This window comes from Trachypithecus francoisi, unplaced genomic scaffold (genome assembly GCF_009764315.1).
Source record: "Trachypithecus francoisi isolate TF-2019V2 unplaced genomic scaffold, Tfra_2.0 Lachesis_group1, whole genome shotgun sequence".
NCBI lineage: Eukaryota > Metazoa > Chordata > Mammalia > Primates > Cercopithecidae > Trachypithecus > Trachypithecus francoisi.
Window position 1 is genome coordinate 124,343,259 of NW_022681454.1, and position 14,539 is coordinate 124,357,797.

Here is a 14,539-nt window from a genome sequence, read left to right on the forward strand (position 1 = left end):
CCATTTGCATTTAAGGTTAATACTGTTATGTGTGAATTTGATCCTGACATTATGATATTAGCTGGTTATTTTGCTCGTTAGTTGATGCAGTTTCTTCCTAGCATCGATGGTCTTTACAACTTGGCATGTTTTTGCAGTGGCTCGTACTGGTCGTTCCTTTCCATGTTTGGTGCTTCCTTCAGGATCTCTTGTAGGGCAGGCCTGGTGGTGACAAAATCTCTCAGCATTTGCTTGTCTGTAAAGGATTTTATTTCTCCTTCACTTATGAAGCTTAGTTTGACTGGATATGAAATTCTGGGTTGAAAATTCTTTTCTTTAAGAATGTTGAATATTGGTTCCCACTCTCTTCTGGCTTGTAGAATTTCTGCTGAGAGATCCGCTGTTAGTCTGATGGGCTTCCCTTTGTGGGTAACCCAACCTTTTTCTCTGGCTGCCCTTAACATTTTTTCCTTCATTTCAACCTTGGTGAATCTGACAATTATGTGTCTTGGAGTTGCTCTTCTCGAGGAGTATCTTTGTGGTGTTCTCTGTATTTCCTGAATTTGAATGTTGGCCTGCCTTGCTAGGTTGGGGAAGTTCTCCTGGATAATATCCTGCAGAGTGTTTTCCAACTTGGTTCCATTCTCCCCATCACTTTCAGGCACACCAATCAGACGTAGATTTGATCTTTTCACATAGTCCCATATTTCTTGGAGGCTTTCTTCTTTTCTTTTTATTCTTTTTTCTCTAAACTTCTCTTCTTGCTTCATTTCGTTCATTTGATCTTCCATCTCTGATACCCTTTCTTCCAGTTGATCAAATAGGCTACTGAAGCTTGTGCATGCGTCACGTAGTTCTCGTGCTGTGGTTTTCAGCTCCATCAGGCCCTTTAAGGACTTCTCTGCATTGGTTTTTCTAGTTAGCCATTCGTCTAATCGTTTTTCAAGGTTTTTAACTTCTGTGCCATGGGTTCAAACTTCCTCCTTTAGCTCAGAGAAGTTTGATCATCTGAAGCCTTCTTGTCTCAACTCATCAAAGTCATTGTCTGTCCAGCTTTATTCCATTGCTGGTGAGGAGCTGTATTCCTTTGGAGGAACAAAGGCGCTCTGATTTGTAGAATTTTCAGTTTTTCTGCTCTGTTTTTTCCCCATCTTTGTGGTTTTATCTACCTTTGGTCTTTGATGATGGTGATGTACAGATGGGGTTTTGGTGTGGATGTCCTTTCTGTTTGTTAGTTTTCCTTCTAACAGTCAGGACCCTCAGCTGCAGGTCTGTTGGAGTTTGCTGGAGGTCCACTCCAGACCCTGTTTGCCTGGGTATCAGCAGCGGAGGCTGCAGAACAGCGAATATTGCTGAACAGTAAATGTTGCTGCCTGATTGTTCTTCTGGAAGTTTCATCTCAGAGTGGTACCCAGCCTTGTGAAGTGTTAGTCTACCCCTACTGGGGGTGCCTCTCAGTTAGGCTACTTGGGGGTCAGGGACCCACTTGAGGAGGCAGTCTGTCCGTTCTCAGATCTCAGGGTCCGTGCTGGGAGAACCACTGCTCTCTTCAAAGCTGTCAGACAGGGACATTTAAGTCTGCAGAGGTTTCTGCTGCCTTTTGTTCAGCTGTGCCCTGCTCCCAGAGGTGGAGTCTACAGAGGCAGGCTTGCCTCCTTTAGCTATGGTGGGTTCCACCCAGTTCGAGCTTCCAGGCCTCTTTTTTTACCTACTCCAGCTTCAGCAATAGCGGGCGCCCCTCCCCCAGCCTGGCTGCCGCCTTGCAGTTGGATCTCCGACTGCTGTGCTAGCAATGAGCGAGATTCTGTGGGCGTGGAAGCCTCTGAACCAGGCGCGGGATATAATCTCCTGGTGTGCCTTTTGCTAAGACCATTGGAAAAGCGAAGTATTAGGGTGGGAGTGACCCGATTTTCCAGGTGTTGTCTGTAACTGCTTTGCTTGGCTAGGAAAGGGAATTCCCTGACCCCTTACACTTCCCGGGTGAGGGTATGCCTCGCCCTACCTCGGCTCATGTTTGGTGCGCTGCACACACTGTCATGCACCCACTGTCCAACAAACCCCAGCGAGATGAACCCGGTACCTCAGTTGGAAATGCAGAAATCACCCGTCTTCTGCGTCACTCACGCTGGGAGCTGTAGACTGGAGCTATTCCTATTTGACCATCTTGGAACCACTGCTATAATCTATTTTCAAGAAGAGGAAAACTAAAGCAATCAATCAGTCGATCTTAAAAAGGTTAAAATCGTAATAGAACAAAATTTGAACTCAGCTCTTCATGATTTCTCAGTTCATTTGCTTTTCAGTATAAGTTGCCCTTCTGTGTGGGGTCTCTTATATACACTTCCCTGTCTCTACCTCTTTATCTTCCTTTTAGTTTCTTCCTCTTTTTAAAAAATGTCTTTCTCTTCTTAAAATGATGTATTTTTAAAAATCTAGACATTAAGAGAATGGATCCCACATATCACTAGTGAAAATATAAATTGGTATAGTCTTTTGGGTAAAGATATATAGATCTATATATATATACACACACACACACACACACACACGTGTATGTTGATGGTTCCTGTAGCTTTGTGGTGGAAAAACAAGAACTGAACACAAAGCTTATCAAGTAGGTGAATGACCAAATGTCCTACATCCTTGATATTGAATATTATGCAGCCACTAGTGATTTCTAAGCTGTATTGTTAAGTGAGAAATTATAAAGTTAAGTATATACCTTTATATAGGTACATATATAATGATTCCACTTTTTAAAAACAGTGACAGAATAACCCTATATGAGTTTGTATGTGATTATAAAGCATGGATTTTTTTAACAGTGTTCATGTGAGAGAGAGATAGTATGAGAAAATGACTTGTATTAAGATTGTGTTCCCATTTATTACAATGAGTCTGCACATGGGTGTGCACAAAAGGATGCATGAAAGTATAGTCACCAACTAGAAATCCAGTCAACCTGAATCATGCTCTCTCTCTCTCCCCATCTAATCAGTCTCAGAGTTCTGGTGATTCTCAAGAGTTTCTCAAATGTGTTTCCTACTTTCCATCTCTTCTATTGCTTTATTTGTCATTTTTGCCTCAACTACTGAAACAGCCCCCTGACTAGTCCTGCCTTGAGTCTTGTCCACCTCAAATCCACCAACCATTTACTTGCCAAAGTAGGCCTATCCAGGGATATCTAACACATAAACTCTCTATTTAAAACTCTTTGTTGATGCCTTCTCACCTGCACTACAAAAGCCAAACCCCTTAGGGTGATCTAAAAACCCTGGCAAAACTAGGGCTTAACCACTTCTGTCATTCCCCACCTTCCACATTTACTCTGGCAACTGCAGACTGCCAGTGGTTCTCTGTCTAGGCCATGGGGACTATCATCAGGTCTTTGCTTATGCTGTTACTCCTGTTTGAAATCCTCTTCACAGCTTTCCCTTCAGCTCCCCATCTCTCTCCCTCCCCCATTTATCCTTTTCAAACTGATTTCTGGGGTCTCCCTGATCTCCCCTCAACTTCCAGCTAGGCTAAGCTGGGTGACTCTCCTGTATGGCTAAGCTGGGTGACTCTCCTGTATGCCTCTGTCTTGTACTTACCCTGTGTACTGTGAGGAATTCTTCCTCACTTTCCCTTCTTTACTAACCGAGGGCAGGAACTGACATTCTCATCATTGTAATTCTGGTACTTACCACAGTTCCTGGCGCTGTTTAGTTGCTCCACAATTGAATGCCAAGATGCTATCCCCTTGGCCCCCACCTGCTTGGATTGGATCTTTGAATCATAACCAGAAGTGATTTCACATTCAAATTTTAGAGATTGAAATGAATCATCTTCGTATTTAACAAGTGGAAAAAAATGTTTCTTTTATATATCTCTAATACAAATAACTTACCAGGTTGAAAGGGTGAGATAATAAGGCTGATACACTTTATTCATTGTTTAAATTGATATTATATATATTAAATTGATACATATGTTTTTAAGTAATTAATGTGCAGTCATGATATTTACACTGTAGCAATTAAAATTAAGGTAGCTTTGTTATCTAAATGATTATGGTGGGGATATAGTTATTTAGACTCTCGAGTAGAACTGCATAGTTATTTAAATATTGATTCTGTGGGTACAGATAGGTATGGTTGAAATAAGCGATATTTGGTTAATAATCTGTAAGAAGTGAGGCTTAGTGTCTATGATGATGCTACACACTGGGAACCAACAAGTCCCAAAGAAATGTTAGTTTTGATATTTTGAGCTTGTTAGGCATTATTTTTAAATGACTCATATGTAGTTGAAAATTTTATATTAACAACCAGCCACAGACGAGAGCAGTGGTTAGTTTGAGTTGAGTAATAGAATAGTATATTTTGGGGACTAATTTTCAAAGTATTTAGTAAGAGACATTTGACTTTTAAGTTAAAAGAACTGGAGTTGCTAATAAACACTGCAGAAAACAGAAATGTCTTCTATCTGATTTAATGATTACAACACAAATTATACTCTTTCAGGCCAGGATATTACAGCTCATGTTTCTGAAAAGACTCTCTACATGTTAATTTTTCTGCTATAACTAGTTTCACTTTAAAGAAGAGCAGTTTGAAAGGTAAACTGTTCATAACATTGAACAGGGTAGAGTTTAGGTTTGTTACCATGAGTATGTTTGCTTCTTAATGCTATTTCAATCATTTTAATAGCAGTAATTTGGTTTTTTTCCACAGCATACTTCCCAGTTAAAAACATTTTTTATAATCACATGATGAATTATGTAATATATGCTTTGTTTTTTCTACTACAGTTTTTCATAAAAAGGAGCTTTATGGAAATTATAGACTGTAAAGTGATCATTACTATATTAACTGTGATTATAAATGGGTTGTTTTCAGGGCAGATTTTAGTTCATGGTGAAGTGAGTGTTTCTGTTTTGAAAACTTATGTAAAAGTCTGTTAAAGCTGGTAGGCTTTAGCTTTCATTTTAACCTGACAACCATCCTAAATAATTTATATGCAAATAATATATTTTCATGTACAATTTCCTAATGGCATACTTCTGTGGATATAATTGCATAATCAACTGCTAATGCAAATTATCATTCAGTGAAATTGTTTAAAGTGAACAGTAACCGCACAGTGGTTGATTTAATTTTTTTCAACTCATAGATTATATAAGGGGACCGGCCGGGCGCGGTGGCTCAAGCCTGTAATCCCAGCACTTTGGGAGGCCGAGACAGGTGGATTACGAGGTCAGAAGATCAAGACCATCCTGGCTAACACGGTGAAACCCTGTCTCTACTAAAAAATACACAAATCTAGCCGGGCGAGGTGCCGGGCACCTGTGGTCCCAGCTACTCGGGAGGCTGAGGCAGGAGAATGGCGTAAACCCGGGAGGCGGAGCTTGCAGTGAGCTGAGATCCGGCCACTGCACTCCAGCCTGGGTGACAGAGCGAGACTCTGTCTCAAAAAGAAAAAAAAAAAAAAAGATTCTGTAAGGGGACCATCTTTTTTTTTCATTGGTTTTCCTTTCTATTGCTATGACTTTTTGATTCCTTCTCCCCCAACTCCTATTCTTCAAAGCTCTACAAAAAAAGCATCCTATAGGAAATAATGTTGAGGCTCACAATAAATTAGAAATAGTAAGGATAATTTGAAATAATAAAGAAGTTTCACCCTTTCCCATCTTCCTGCTCCCCAGCCTCTACCCTCACCCCCATGCCAGGATGACATGCCTTTTTTCATATATATCGGGCTGCTATTAAGATTATCTTTTCTCTCTTTCATAGTGATCTTGAGCCTGAATGGCTGGACAGTGTGCAGAAAAATGGAGAGCTGTTTTATTTGGAATTGAGTGAGGATGAAGAAGAAAGCCTCCTTCCTGAGACACCAACTGTGAACCATGTCAGGTTCAGTGAAAATGAGATTATCATTGAAGATGATTACAAAGAAAGAAAAAAGTATGAACCCAGACTCAAGCAGTTTACCAAAATTTTAAGAAGGAAAAGACTTTTACCCAAGCGCTGCAATAAAAAAAATAGCAATGACAATGGACCAGTATCCATTCTAAAGCATCAGTCCAATCAGAAGACAGGAGTCATTGTCCAACAGCGGTACAAAGATGTGAATGTTTATGTAAACCCCAAAAAGCTAACTGTCATCAAAGCCAAAGAGCAGCTCAAGCTTCTGGAAGTGCTGGTTGGAATTATTCATCAAACCAAGTGGAGCTGGAGAAGAACTGGAAAGCAGGGTGATGGAGAGAGGCTTGTGGTCCATGGCCTGCTGCCAGGGGGATCTGCTATGAAGAGTGGTCAGGTACTCATTGGTAAGTGTTGCTGGTACACATCCATCCTTGTTTACAGAGATACATGATTAACGATGACACCTTGCAGGAAATGTGATAAAAACAATTATATACAGTCTCCACAGATTAAGAACTGATGAATGACATTTGGTACAGTAGAGGAATGGTTACACATGGTGCACTACAAGGTACAGTGTTCTTAAAATAACCAGTTCAGTGTGTTGAATATGTGTGTGCCTTCTTCAGGCCAAGAAATAGCTTACCTAATTTTCAAGTTTTGAATTATATAATTTTATTTCATCTTGGTTATATTTACTGACGAGAAAAAAAAGTTGATCATAGAGTGATAATTTAGGTTTGAATGGCTATATCCAGTAACAGGATACAAAAATATATAATTTATGAATAAAAATACTTTTAAATTGTATGTTTGCACTTGAGTACACTAAGTTCTTGGAGTGGTTTGCAACTGTTTCATCTGGCATATTTAGCAACGAGTGGTATTATACATAAATTTCCTTTTAAGGGCGTGTGTCGTAAAATATATGTGTCATAAAATATCCCACCAATTTTCAAGAAAAATAAACCCACAAGTTATTCTGAATATATATTAAGATGAGCATTTTGTGTTGCTGATAAATTTTAAGCTGTTAGATACAATGTTTGAGTTAGTAGCAATCTTATTACTTAAAGATAAATGAGTCAACTGTGAGGATATATCATTACTAACATTTAAAAGTAATAAATTCTAAAAGCTGACAGTCTTTTAAGTTTATCTAGCATAAGAGGTTTAAATGAAGAACATTTACAGATACATTTACAAATATTTCCAACTTTAAATCTGAATTTTATTTGTTTGTTCACTGATTTGGCAGTTTGTTTTTTTAGCATCTGCTAAGTGCCAGGAATAAAAGATTACTTTACTGATCCAATTATTTCTTGAAAGGAGCTATGTTTTAGTGGAAGAGATGGGTTACAGATAGGCAGGCAGTTCCTCACTGTCTGATAAGTGTCATCATAGGGGTTTACAAGGATCATATACAATCTTGTAGGAAGGGCATCTGTGGCAAAGTATGTGTTCCAGAATGATCTCAACAGGATCTGCACACTTTCTTAAAATGTAGTGTTGATACTCCTCCCACAGAAAGTTGTGCTCTTTGTCATTGAATCTGAGTGGGCTGGTGACTACAGCTTAATTGGTGCCATGTGACTTAAGAGGTTGGATCATAAAAAATGATGCAGCTTCTGCCTGGTTATTTTGGGGATACTTGCCCTTAGAACCCAGTCACCCTTATGTGAAGAGGCCAAGACACCAGTGATCCAACTGATATTCCCAGCTGAAGCCCTCGCCACCAGATTTGAGTGAGAAGCCTTTAAGATGACTCCAGCCCCAGCCACCATCTGGCTGTAACTGCATGAGGAATCCCAAGTGAGAACCACAGCTGGCCCCAGTTAACCCCAGAACCAGGAGAGATGATAAATGATTGTTGTTGTTATATATTGATGGAGTTTCACTCTTGTCACCCAGGCTAGAGTTCTATGGCGCCATCTTGGCTCATTTAAACCTCCACCTCCCAAGTTCGAGCGATTCTCCTGCCTCAGCCTCCCAAGTAATTGGGGTTACAGGCACCCACCACCATGCCTGGATAATTTTTTTGTATTTTTTAGTAGAGACAGAGTTTCACCATGTTGGTCAGGCTGGTCTTGAACGCCTGACCTCAGGTGATCCACCCACCTCGGCCTCCCAAAGTGCTGGGATTACAGGCATGAGCCACCACACCTGGCCAATTGTCGTTTTAAGCCTCAAAATTATTTGGATAGGCCTGGCTTGGTGGCTCACACTTGTAATCCCAGCACTTTGAGAGGCCACGGTGGGCAGATCACTTGAGGCCAAGGGTTTGAGATCAGCCTGGCCAATATGGCAAGACCCCATGTCTACTAAAAATACAAAACTTAGCTGGACCTGGTGGTACATGCCTGTAATCTCATCTACTGGGGAGGCTAGGGCATGAGAATCACTTGAACCTGGGAGGCAGAGGTTGCCAAGATTATACCAAGATTATACCACTACACTCCAGCCTGGGGAACACAGAGAGACTCTGTCTCAAAAAAAAAAAAAAAAAAATTGTTTGGATGACTGATTATGCAGCAATAGATGACTGGAACAGAGGCTAATACATACTTACATTCCCTTGGGTCCTCAACTTTCCTTCTTGTGAAATGATAGGATTGAACTAAATATCTCTATGGTTTGTTCTTTTAGTTCTGTAAAAGGAGCCACAATTCATTTAACATGCTCCCCTTTCAGTGGTGTTTCCTGTAAGTTGGTCGTTAGATCTTGAGGCCTATCAAACATATTTTATAGGTGGTCTGTGTGCTTCCATCAAGAACAATATATTATCTGCTGTTTTTCTTTTTATGATATTAGCAGTTATTGATGACCATTGCCTGGATCCATTAATTCATTGAGGAACTGCAAAATGGTGGTATTCCAATTCTGTCTGTCTTTCTCGATATTTCAGTTAGACTACTTTCGTAAAAAGAAACTCCCCATCACCTCTGTTTGGTAACCTTGACATATGGTTCAGACAGGAAAGGCAGGATAAATGACTAATTTTTCTTCTTTTAACAGTTTTCACAAAAACAAGTTGGTACCATTATTCAAGGACTTCTAGAATGGTAGGTTGGGAGGGGCCTTAATTCTCTCTAGTTTAGTGCCCACATATTATAGATGAGGGATTGAGATTGAAACTCAAAAAAAAATTGTAACAAAATTTATTGTTAGTAAATGCACTGGCAGAAAACATTGAGTTTTGAATGTATAAAATGGCAGTATAGTAACTGCTTTTCAAAAACCAAATTCCCTTTCCCTGAAGTCAAATTTGACTTAATTTAAAGAATCAATTTTAATTCACAATTTGATCTCATTTTTCTGTCCCATACATATTTGCCACTCCTTCTGTCCATAAATCCCCACCTGTAACAAGCAAGGCTGATTTATTTTTTTTCCTAGCTGACCTCCAGATACATATTGTATGTCCATCTTTGTTTTTTAGCATTCGTGGTTCCTTTTTTGGTGCATCACAAAGATTGCTTTATATTATTAGGCTAGTGCATTCATCTTCTATTGCTGCCGTGACAAATTACCACAAAATTAGTGGTTTAAAACATACAAATTTATCATCTTGCAATAATGTAAGCCAGAAATCTAAAATGGGTCTTCTTGTATGAAAATCAAGGTATCCACAGGGCTACATTCCTTTTGGAGGCCCCAGGGAAGAATCCCATTCCTTGGCCAGCTTTCAGAGGCTACCTGCATTCTTTGGCTTGTGGTCCTGTCCTCCATAATCAAAGCCAGCAGCATAGCATCTTCCAGTCTCTCTCATGCTGACCCTGACACTTCTGCCTTCCTCCTATAAAGACCTTTATGATTACCTGAGGACCACTCGGATAATCTTCCAATCTTTTAAGTTAATTACAGCTGCAAAGTCCTTTTTGCTGTGTAAGGTAGCATATTCAGAGATTTCAGGGATTGAGACATAGACATCTTTGGGGGGCAATTATGCTGCCTACCACAGTGGGGGTTTCTTGGTAAAATATGAGTTTTTTTCTTTTTGCAATAGTAATAATATACGTTCATTGTAGACAATTTAGAAAATACAATTAAGAAAAAAAAGAAAAATTTGCTATACCCAAAGATAACATTTTGATATATATCCTTCCCTTTTCCTACCTTCATGTACAATAATTTTTTGTCAAAAATAATGTCTTAATTTGTATATTCATTTTATATATAGTATAAACACAACAGTAAACAAACTTTTGCATATATATTTTCATAGCCCTTGGTGCCTTATGTAGTAGCCCTTTAGTACACATATGTTGTTTGATATTAAGTATCTACTGAGAAATTGATGGCTTTTCTCATATAATTAACTTTACATTGAGGAACTGTGATAAACTGGTCTCTTTTTAAAATATTTTATTTGGTTCTTAAATATATCTCTTAATAAAAATTTTCTCTTATTTCTACCCATCAGTAATTCCCAGGCCATTTCTTATTTAGCAATGCAAACCAATCATATAGTTCATTTCCTTTTAGCCTTTGAAATGGGACAGAGCATATTAATGACTCCTGTGTACTTATTGAGAAAGACCTTTCCTGGAATGTAAGATGTTCACAACAAAGGTGTGATGTCCAGGAAGCCGGCCATGTCTGAGTCACTTCACAGAAGTGCTCACAAACACTAGAGGAAAACAAATGTCTGGGAGAATGAGAAGTGGATATAATACTTATTTCATAGAATGGGAAAATTTTCTACTAAACATTTAAAAATATTGAGTATACTACACTTGCTTTAAAAATTTATTTTCATATATTTTTATGATGAGCCATCTCCTCTTTTTAGAGGTTTGTTAGACTTGATACTTTTAGGTGATACTCCCTATGACACTCAGCTATATAACACTCAGGCATGTATTCATTAGGATTTAGAGAAAAAAGTCATTTGGGATATCATCCAATGGAATTTTAGTTTAAAGTAACAAATTTAAAATGGTTTTACTATTTCTGTGCCCTGAGGATAACAACTATAGACAACAGAACTAATCATTAGGATAGGCCAAAAGTGATTTCATTTTACATTGGCACAGCTGTACTGTGTCTATCATTCCTTTATTTCTTTTTTAAATCACTACAGCTATAAGTAACTTGACATAGTACTCTTGTTTAATCTCTTATGTAGGATAAATTAAACAGGCATCTTGTTGTGTCTTTTTTTTTTCCAAGTGGACTTCAAGTTGAAAGTTTATTTTACTCCGCAAGTTCTTACTTTTAAGAAAAGTTTGTCCGAAGTGTTGTAATAGTTAACCATCATAATGACTTGGTGCTCATGCTTGCAAAACTCTCATCTGAATTGTATCTCTTGAGCATCTAAAGCTAGTTCAAGCTTTCACCGTTGGCCTAAGAAACTACTCCTGCTCACTCTGCACTTAACTCTGTTCTCATTCAATAGAGATATCAAGGAGAGGAAGGAAAAAAAGGAGGAATAGCAGTACCTAAAGTATCAACATTTTCATCTGTTTGCCATCCCTACAGATGGCCAAGTGATGCCTAATAATGGGTTGCCTTAAAGGAAAGGAACTCTGTACTTAGGGAACACCAATCTTTTATAAAAAACAGTTATTAATAATAAGATATTGAGCACAGCATTGACCTTATTATACCATTCGGAAAGCAAGCTTGACCTTTGCTCACGATGGAAACACTATCTCTGTTGTCCAAGGCTGTTCATTACACAAACATCTTTGAAAAGACAGTCTATTTTTTATTTGCGGAGGGGGCACCCAAGATGGCCGAATAGGAACAGCTCCAGCCTCCAGCTCCCAGCGTGAGCGACACAAAAGACGGGTGATTTCTGCATTTTCAACTGAGGTACCAGGTTCATCTTACTTGGGCATGTCAGACAGTCGGTGCTGGTCAGTGGATGCAGCCCAACCAGTGAGAGCTGAAGCAGGGCGAGGCATCGCCTCATCTGGGAAGCACAAGGGGGAAGGGAATTCCTTTACCTAGCCAAGGGAAACTGAGACACAAAACACCTGGAAAATTGGGTAACTCCCACGCTAATACTGCACTTTACCAAGGGTCTTAGCAAACGGCACGCCAGGAGATTATATCCCATGCATGGCCCAGAGGGATCCACGCCCACAGAGCCTCCCTCATTGCTAGCACAGTAGTCTGAGATCTAACTGCAAGGCAGCAGTGAGGTTTGGGGAGGGGCACACACCGTTGCTGAGGCTTAAGTAGGTAAACAAAGCCGCTGGGAAGCTGGAACTGGGTGGAGCCCACCGCAGCTCAAGGAGGCCTGCCTGCCTCTGTAGACTCCACCTCTGGGGACAGGGCATAGCTAAACAAAAAGCAGCAGAAACCTCTGCAGACTTAAATGTCCCTGTCTGACAGCTTTGAAGAACGCAGTGGTTCTCCCAGCACAGAGGTTGAGATCTGAGAATGGACAGACTGCCTGCTCAGGTGGATCCCTGACCCCTGAGTAGCCTAACTGGGAGACATCCCCCACTAGGTGCAGATGGACACCTCACACCTCACATGGCTGGGTACACCTCTGAGATGAAGCTTCCAGAGCAAGAATCAGACGCAACACTTGCTGTTCAGCAATATTCTATCTTCTGCAGCCTCTGCTGCTGATACCCAGGCAAACAGGGTCTGGAGTGGACCTCAAGCAAACTCCAACAGACCTGCAGCTGAGGGTCCTGACTGTTAGAAGGAAACTAACAGAAAGGACACCCACACAAAAACCCCATCAGTACATCACCATCATCAAAGACCAAAGGCAGATAAAACCACAAAGATGGGGAAAAAGCAGGGCAGAAAAGCTGGAAATTCAAAAACTAAGAGCACATCTCCCCCTCCAAAGGAATGTAGCTTATCGCCAGCGATGGAACAAAGTTGGACGGAGAATGACTTTGATGAGTTGAGAGAAGAAGGCTTCAGTAGATCAAACTTCTCAGAGCTAAAGGAGGAACTATGTACCCAGCGCAAAGAAACTAAAAACCTTGAAAAAAGAATGGAAGAATGGATAACTAGAATAACCAATGCAGAGAAGTCCATAAACAAACTGACAGAGATGAAAAACATGACATGAGAACTACGTGACAAATGCACAAGCTTCAGTAACCAACTCGGTCAACTGGAAGAAAGAGTATCAGTGATTGAAGATCAAATGAATGAAATGAAGTGAGAAGAGAAATGTAGAGAAACTAGAGTAAAAAGAAATGAACAAAACCTCCAAGAAATATGGGATTATGTGAAAAGACCAAATCTACATCTGTTTGGTGTGCCTGAAAGTGACGGGGAGAATGGAACCAAGTTGGAAAACACTCTGCAGGATATTATCCAGGAGAACTTCTCCAACCTAGCAAGGCAGGCCAACATTCAAATTCAGGAAATACAGAGAATGCCACAAATATACTCCTCGAGAAGAGCAACTCCAAGACACATAATTGTCAGATTCACCAAGGTTGAAATGAAGGAAAAAATGTTAAGGGCAGCCAGAGAGAAAAGTGGGGTTTCCCACAAAGGGAAGCCCAACAGACTAACAGCAGATCTCTCAGCAGAAACTCTGCAAGCCAGAAGAGAGTGGCAGCCAATATTCAACATTCTTAAAGAAAAGAATTTTCAACCCAGAATTTCCTATCCAGCCAAACTAAGTTTCATAAGTGAAGGAGAAATAAAATTCTTTACAGACAAGCAAATGCTTAGAGATTTTGTTACCATCAGGCCTGCCCTACAAGAGCTCCTGAAGGAAGCACTAAACATGGAAAGGAACAACCGGTACCAGCCACTGCAAAAACATGCCAAAATGTAAAGACCTTCTGTACTAGGAAGAAACTGCATCAACTAACGAGCAAAATAACCAGCTAATATCATAATGACAGGATCAACTTCACATATAACAGTATTAACCTTAAATGTAAATGGGCTAAATGCTCCAATGAAAAGACACAGACTGGCAAATTGCATAAAGAGTCAAGACTCATCAGTTTGCTGTACTCAGGAGACCCATCTCACATGCAAAGACACACATAGGCTCAAAATAAAGGGATGGAAGAAGATCTACCAAGCAAATGAAAAACAAAAAAAGACAGGAGTTGCAATCTGAGTCTCTGATAAAACAGACTTTAAAACATCAAAGATCAAAAGAGACAAAGAAGGCCATTACATAATGGTAAAGGGATCGATTCAACAAGAAGAGCTAACTATGCTAAATATAATGCACCCAATACAGGAGTACCCAGATTGATAAAGCAAGTCCTTAGAAACTTACAAAGAGACTTAGACTCCCATACAATAATTATGGGAGACTTTAACACCCCACTGTCAACATTAGACAGATCAACGAGACAGAAAGTTAACAAGGATATCTAAGAATTGAACTCAACTCTGCACCAAGCGGACCTAATAGACATCTACAGAATTCTCCACCCCAAATCAACAGAATATACATTCTTCTCAGCACCACATCCCACGTATTCCAAAACTGACACATAGTTGGAAGTAAAGCACTCCTCAGCAAATGTACAAGAACAGAAATTATAACAAACTGTCTCTCAGACCACAGTGCAATCAAACTAGAACTCAGGACTAAGAAGCTCAATCAAAACCACTCAACTACATGGAAACTGAACAACTTGCTCCTGAATGACTACTGGGTACATAACGAAATGAAGGCAGAAATAAAGATGTTCTTTGAAACC

General features: G+C 39.8%; 1 protein-coding gene across 2 annotated transcripts in view; it reads left to right on the top strand.

Moving 5' to 3' along the window:
* INTU (inturned planar cell polarity protein) overlaps positions 1-14,539 on the top strand; it is a 116,101-nt gene that overhangs the window by 11,325 nt on the left and 90,237 nt on the right. For both annotated transcript variants that reach the window (XM_033215204.1, XM_033215205.1), the window contains exon 2: positions 5,754-6,289. In XM_033215204.1, the coding sequence (XP_033071095.1) occupies positions 5,754-6,289 (536 nt within the window). The remainder of the gene's footprint in view (positions 1-5,753; positions 6,290-14,539) is intronic.